We start from the raw sequence: 7,983 nt of genomic DNA, 5'->3' as shown, positions 1-7,983 counted from the left end.
GCAAGTGATCATGCTACTTTTTTAGACGACTATCTTCCTATCTTTAGAGAATACATGCAGTTCCTTTGTTCATATTCCCAGCCTTTGATATGCCAATATCCGTACATAAAGTTTTAGATTTATCTATACCTTCAGCAGTTCATTGATGTGGAAATTTGATTTGCTTTACACACAATTTTCTGACAAAGTTCTGTAAAAGCAAGGTATCTTCTTTTGTTTCCAAGGGATGGAGGCATTGTGTGTACATCACAAGCTGCAATTTATTGATGTATTCTTTGCTTCGGTTGTATCATATAAGTATGATCCTATACGTTTAGAAGCTGAATTCTCTCGATTTGCTGTTTTTCACCGAATATAATGTCGGTCTGACTGTTGCAGCCTCATATGTCAACTGCTTAATTCTTGAAAATAGGTGTTTTTTACTACTTTTGTGTTGATTTCAAATCATATATCCGTTTCTTTCCCTCATTGGTAATTTTGTATACTAGTGTCTACACGCACTACGTACACTAAAACATGGATCTATTTTGTTGTACCCTGTTTTCTGTTTCTTTTTTCTCTTATCCCGTAGAACAACTGCTCGGCTGCCTATCCACTCGGTATGTCGAGTTGTAAAACATTTCTTGTTCGATACTAGTTAATAGACTCGCCACTTCCTAGAATTAGGAGGAAATTTGACGGGCACAACACAGAATCTAGTACAATAATGGACATGAATCTTTTCCAGAATATGAGTACAAGATTCAAAATTCTAGTCAGTAAACATGAAACTTTGGACCTGAAAAATCGAAAAGCAAGAAACTTACTAATGTAGAAGATGAATCATGCAACCATTCTAGCTGCATACCCAAACCACTATTCTGGGTACTCTTATCCAGTTATCCTGTCTCTTACCCTCGTGGCGACTTCTTTACCAATTGTAAGCTTAAATTGCCGCAGCTTTGCAGACAGGGCATGAATTTTTCTGCAGTAGCCATTGCTTTATGCATTGTAAGTGATGATGGTGTCCACACTCCAGTGTTTCTATATCTTCAGTCTCACAGCATTTATCCTGCATAAACAAAATAATATTTCCTAAATTCCGGTTTCATAGCATCAAGTTATGATTCACGATTAATTTTTTTCAATTTAAATTTAAGAGACGAGATTGATGTATCGACTAAAATCTTGTGTGTTGCTGGATGCTGTCTGAAATTTTGCGTTTGCCAACCCAATACCCAGCAATCTCCTATAAGTTTGGCCACTGGGGCTTGGTTTTCCTAGCAAGAAACCTTTGATACTACACTAAAGTATAACATCTGCAATATTCGAGTTTAAAAATCGAAAATGCTCACTTGGCAAACGCTACATCTCCAATCTTTGTCTGGAGAGCCGGAGGGCTTGAATTTCCCTAAGCAATTAGATATCTCTTCTTGTTTTAAACCAGTGCAGACATTCCCAATCCCATTACTCAAATCCAGCAGCTCCTAGTCGCAACATAATGAATTTAACTTCAGTTATGAATGCCACGATTAGTTACATTCTATTAATTGCATAACTGAAATTACCTCATATGACATATCATCAATGTCGAGTCTCCAATCTTTGTATCGATCGGATCCATTGTGGATTCTTCTTGCCGAGAGCAAGTTTTCTTGGAACACCATCATCTGCGTTCATTCAATTTCAATCTCCTTGTGTTGCATCAAAATTTTGAAATTACCTTTCGTTCGGCTTACATGTCCATCGGGTATATCATGTTTTCATGCATTTAGACATTCCAAGATTCAATTATATAGATGGAAAATACATAAAGTAGGAAGAAAAATTACATAAATTATTAGTAGCTCGGTTGCCAATTATCAAATGGACCGGGCTTCCGATCGAGGATTTGATTGGACATAAATGGATTACTACTAATACATGTCGTATTTTCTCATTTATTATGCAAGAAATCCCTACAAATTGGTTGCTCGAGATGAGAGTTAGCCAGTTTGTGGTCATTTACAGTCAAAAAAATCCTCTAACCATTTGCCGAAAACGCAAGTTATGGTACTAAAAGTAAGCTTGGTTATCTGTGAATAAGTGAAGATGGAGGCTCATTTAAGTATTTACTAGCAAAAAAGCACGTGCATCCGCACATGAACCCATATTCTAAATAATTAAAAAATAAATTAATAGTAAAAATATTTTTAATCTTTGCATAACGTGATCAAATCCATGAAACAACATTTCGTTCGGAAAAAGATAGATCAAAACAAATTATAAGAATTTGGAATAATGATTTATCATATTAAGTACTAAATTGAACTAAAATAACAATACAAATACAATGATGTGAAATGATTTGAATTGATTAAGCAATATAAGAGTGTAAATAGAATTATATGAATATATTTTAATTAATTAAACAATATAAGAGTGGAAGAAAACATTTTAGTATATGATGTTGATATTTATCTACTCATTATATCAATTAATTGATAAATATGTTCCTAAAATGTAAAAATTACATCTTGAAAATCTAAAATAGTACTTACTTATAATTTGGAATAATTAAGAACATATGAAAACAATTTTTCATTTTAAGTTTTATTCTAAGAATATTAATTTTTATTGTGAATATCGGTACGGTTGACTCGCCTCACATATAAAAATCGTGAGACATTCTCATAAGAGACTTACTCTACACCAACATAACTTCCAATTTAGTTATGTTAAATACTAATAATTATTTGTAGGAACATCTTGCTCTTACTCTTTTTGACTCATTTGTGTCATTTTTTAAAACAATTTTATAATAATTTTATCTATGTACCATTTGACTCTACTTTTTTTCAACATATAATAGATACCGTCATTGATTTTTTTTTTTAGAAAAATAAGCTGAAAAAGTATAAAATTTGTGAATAAGCTCAAATTTTTATTTTTTTTTTTCAAATTAAGTGTTTGTTGATTTTTTTTGTTTAATGTGTGCTTACCTTTTTGTCAATATAATTGTCATTATATACTTGTATGTAAATAACACTACAAATACAAATAAAATGTCATGACATTATTGTTATGATTGAGTACTATTTGATAATATATAAATATGAGTAGACTTAAATAAAATAGAATCTATGAGAGTAATTAAAACAGTTAATCATTCAATTTATTTTATTTATTATCAAAATTAGTGGGAAAAAACTTATGAAAAAATTGATTGATTTTCTACATATTTCTTTTTCATTTTAGCAATTAGTACAACAATATTTTTCTAGCATCACATCATCCGATGTATGTGGATGAACAATTCATTTGTCTACACTTTATAGATACTTCTTATTCAAATTTATTAATTTTTTATTAATATTATTTAAATTCACAATTAAATTTAGATTTATAATATATTATATTTGTTCATGCATTTAGAAATTAATAGTTTGACAAAATAAATTTAAAATTTTGATTAAATATAATTTTATTTTCAATTCAAATTTTGTATTTAATTTAAAAGTAATAATGATTATTTAAATTTTTAATTTTTTCATTTGTCAATATTTAATTTAGAATTTATTTGAATGACTCTTCGTTCAAAGCACTCAGATACTTTATCATTAGTCCTTTATATATATAATTTTTTGAATTTTTTTTAAATCTAATTATATTAAAATTTATTTTTAATAATTCATTGAATTCAAATGATAGTGAAATAGAACAATAAATAACATAATTAATTTAATTTAGAATTTAAATGAAAGTCCAAGAAAGTTATTAAAATGGAAAAAATAATTGATATTAATATTAAGTAAATTTAATAGTATGTTTTTTTAAAAAAGTAGCTCAAACATTTAAAAACATGGACATGACTTATTTGCTACATATAAATTAAAATATGAATATAATTCAACTTTATTTACAACAATTAGAAAAATTTTCTATCATCCACACATTTATATGTATATAATATATAATTAAATAAATTTTTTTAATGAAATATGACTTAGTTAAATATTATTAGAATGTGAAAGTAAGGGAAGAAAGTCAAAATCACAAAATCATAACTATAAAACGTGGTTAATTAGTATTAATTATTAATTAATAGACTAAATGTGAAACTACCACATATGTTACTTAATAATGAAAATAAGTAAGCATGTAAATGATAATTATGTCCTTTCCCAATTGAAAAAGAAGCTATTAACAGAAAATTTGAATTCGTTCTCATTTTATATTTCTATTTTAAGGTTCTTTTTTTTCTTATTATCGTTTGAAAAATAAAATCATGTACTCTACTGATGAATTCTATATATATTGGACATTAAAAAGTTACTAAATTTGAATTAGAATAAAATATAATTACTTAAGTATAATAATATTTTCCAATTCAATTGATTATTATTAAAAGGCTTATCAATACATTAGATTTATAGTGTGCTTAACTTTTTCAAATTTTTCCTCTTTTTTGTTAATTAAAAACAATAAAAAAACTAATGAAAAAATTGATTGATTTTCTACGTATTTCTTTCTCATTTTATCAACTGTACAACAATATTTTTCTAGTATCATATCATCCAATGTATGTGGATGAACGATTCTTCGTCCTCACTTTTATATGTACTTCTGATTCAAATTTATTAACATTTTTTATTAATATTATTTATATTCACAATTTAGGTTTATAAAATATTATATTTGTTCATGCATTTAAAAATTAATAGTTTGACGAAATAAATTTAAAATTTTGATTAAATATAATTTTATTTTCAATTCAATTCATTTTATTTTATTTAAAAATAATACTGATTATTTTAATTTTTTTTTCTTCATTTATCAATATTAAATATAGAACGAAAATTATTAAAATTTGAAAAAAATAATTGATATTAATATTAAGTAAATTTAATAGTATGTTTATTTAAAATTAGCTCAAACATTTAAGAACATGGAGAAGAAAGTCAAAAACACAAAATAATAATCATAAAATATGGTTAATTAGTATTAATTATTAATTAATGGAATAAATGTGAAATTACCACGTATGTTACCTAATAATGAAAATAAGTAAAATGTGAAGGGTAATAATGTCCGTTCACAATGAGAAAACTTTTCTACTATCCACACTTTTATAGGTATATTTTTGTTAATTAAAAACAATAAAAAAACTAATGAAAAAATTGATTGATTTTCTACGTATTTCTTTCTCATTTTATCAATTGTACAACAATATTTTTCTAGTATCATATCATCCAATGTATGTGGATGAACGATTCTTCGTCCTCACTTTTATATGTACTTCTGATTCAAATTTATTAACTTTTTTTATTAATATTATTTATATTCACAATTTAGGTTTATAAAATATTATATTTGTTCATGCATTTAAAAATTAATAATTTGACAAAATAAATTTAAAATTTTGATTAAATATAATTTTATTTTCAATTCAATTCATTTTATTTAGTTTAAAAATAATACTTATTATTTTAATTTTTTTTCTTCATTTATCAATATTAAATATAGAACGAAAATTATTAAAATTTGAAAAAAATAATTAATATTAATATTAAGTAAATTTAATAGTATGTTTATTTAAAATTAGCTCAAACATTTAAGAACATGGAGAAGAAAGTCAAAAACACAAAATAATAATCATAAAATATGGTTAATTAGTATTAATTATTAATTAATGAAATAAATGTGAAATTACCACGTATGTTACCTAATAATGAAAATAAGTAAATATGTGAAGGTTAATAATGTCCGTTCACAATGAGATTAATATATATATATAATATATAGATTATTATAAAGGATAACCAAAAGAAAGAAAGGGAAGAAAACGATGCCAGACCTCTACGATTTTTCTCAAAGAGCGTTTATCAAGTTTGGATCCAATAACACTGCCTGGAAATCTCGGATCTGAATCATCCACATTTCTCTTACCCACATGAGTATATACTAAAGTAAAAGAACATTGAGTTAAATCTCTTAAACTTCCAGTAAAAATAATTCCCATTAAAGAAATCAAATATTTTCCTATGCAAATTCAAAAAAATATATAAAAAAATATACCTTTCGGCGATCAGTACTCCGATTAGTGTTTCCACGTCTTGGTACAAAATCAGAAACAATGCCAACTCCCGGAGGAGTGCAGCAGACGTAGGAAACATCAGCAACATTTGCAGGATTTCTTCGGTTACTCGAAGATATTTTTCTCCTATCCAGGTTCTTGTTTCTTGTGTGTTTCACCGATGCAGGAGACGAAGAGGCTGAAGCCTCCTGACATCCCAGATCTTTGAGTTTTTCCAAAAAGAACTTGTTAATTTTCCTGGGATTTTCACTGAATGTGTTTCTTGATTCAGTTGGGTTGTTCACGTTGGAGATTATATTGGAAATGGAACGAGATTTGGGCTTTGAACATGATGCTGTTTTCTTTTGTTTTTTCGATTTTTTTATCAGCGTTTCGTGTTCATTGATCAATAGGAGGAGCATGATAAAATATGCAAAAGAATGAAGGGAGCTTGGGTGTTCTTGAGACTACAAGAATGATGAAAACACGTGAGAAGGAAAAATGCTCGATTGCAGTAGTTATGCCAAACATTTTTAATCATATACATATTATGAAGATGAAAAACTTGGCCAGGACACATTCCCGACAACTCTCCTTCCACAATTAAAATTTTAAAGTAAATAATGTTCATAGTACTGATAAATAAATGGTGAAAATGTGATGTAAATATTGGACAATAATATGTGGTAGATGATGATGTAGTATGTCGTAACCAAGATTTTTGGGAATAAGATGTGACACCAAAAAGGCCAATCTCTTTTGGGTAACAATGGTTTATTTCATCGTATCCATGTGGGCATTGCTCTCATGATAGGATGGATGACCAAGATTTGTCCTTGCATATATAGGACCCACTTTTTTTTTTTGAAATTGTATGTGTGGCAAGATCTTACCCGTTGAAATTGAAGTGAGGGTAGTGCCCATATAGGTAGGATCTCATTAACCGGTAACAATTGTCTATTCTATTGTTTTTTTTTTTTTTGGGAGCGTGCAGGGCTGCCCTGCATTATTGTCTCGAACAGCTCATGGAAATTATTTTCACGTCAAGACCTTAAGTTTACTTTTAAAGAGCAAACGTCGTTTGTTTTTTGCAGCAACTTATTCACTGACATCATTACAAGCATTATTACTCTCGTAATTAAGATATGCATGGTTCAGTCTCGGTACTTGTAAAAGTTTCCATATGAAATTTTTTCTTTTGTTTTTAATATCATCGGGTAGGTGTGATCTGCAATATAGTGAAACTAAATTGAAAGATTTAAGGTTTTGGTATTGTTATTTGTTGGAGGCTATTAGCGCATTGGAATGTAGCAAAAAAAATCTTTGGACCACAAATATTTTCATTTTGAGACCAATTATATGGGTCCATAATATATGGACTAGGCTTTTCTTTGTGGGGTTTTTATATACGCAAACACATACAATTCGTAAGCTGCAACTTTCTCGAGATTGAGTTTGAGCTCGAATTCGAACTGGGTTATGCTACACATAATAAGGTGAGGCCAAAGCATACTCCAGCTCACAGTGGAAGCTATCAAATTCATAATCGTACGAAGTTTGGGGTTAAATATATCTTTGAGGTATTGTCCTAATGGTAATATGAAATTTTAGGTTGGACTCAACTCTCATGTATTTTAAGTTCTATTACAAGATATGGATTATATATAACTTGTAGGCTTGATTGATGTTAATTATTATAAATTTATGTGTATCTTTTCTTTTATAAATGGGAAAAATTGTTGTCGAATTTATATGCCCTCTTAAACGTTTTATTTAATGTTAATCATGTGCATATTATATTTATCAGTTGGATATTACTCGGATATATATTTTATTAAATTATTCTTTTGATTAAAGAATCATTAGTTGGAAGCAATAATTTGATTATAATTATCGGAGTCATTATTCTAGGTTATATATATAATAACTATACTTGTTGTGCCGCTATA

General features: G+C 27.7%; 1 protein-coding gene across 1 annotated transcript; it reads right to left on the bottom strand.

Moving 5' to 3' along the window:
• Positions 1 to 639: 639 nt before the first annotated feature.
• On the bottom strand, positions 640 to 6,562 carry LOC142554515 (E3 ubiquitin-protein ligase MBR2-like). Its single transcript, XM_075665188.1, has 5 exons — positions 6,037 to 6,562; positions 5,816 to 5,920; positions 1,548 to 1,649; positions 1,335 to 1,466; positions 640 to 1,051 (listed from the first exon to the last, which is right to left on the bottom strand). The coding sequence occupies exons 1-5, from the start codon at positions 6,454 to 6,456 to the stop codon at positions 926 to 928; spliced, it is 885 nt and encodes a 294-aa protein (XP_075521303.1). The 5' UTR covers positions 6,457 to 6,562; the 3' UTR covers positions 640 to 925.
• Between the last annotated feature and the right edge of the window lie 1,421 nt (positions 6,563 to 7,983).

Source organism: Primulina tabacum, chromosome 1, assembly GCF_025594145.1.
Source record: "Primulina tabacum isolate GXHZ01 chromosome 1, ASM2559414v2, whole genome shotgun sequence".
NCBI classification, from domain to species: domain Eukaryota; kingdom Viridiplantae; phylum Streptophyta; class Magnoliopsida; order Lamiales; family Gesneriaceae; genus Primulina; species Primulina tabacum.
Note: the sequence above shows the minus strand (reverse complement) of the source record. Positions and strands in the feature narration are given on the sequence as shown.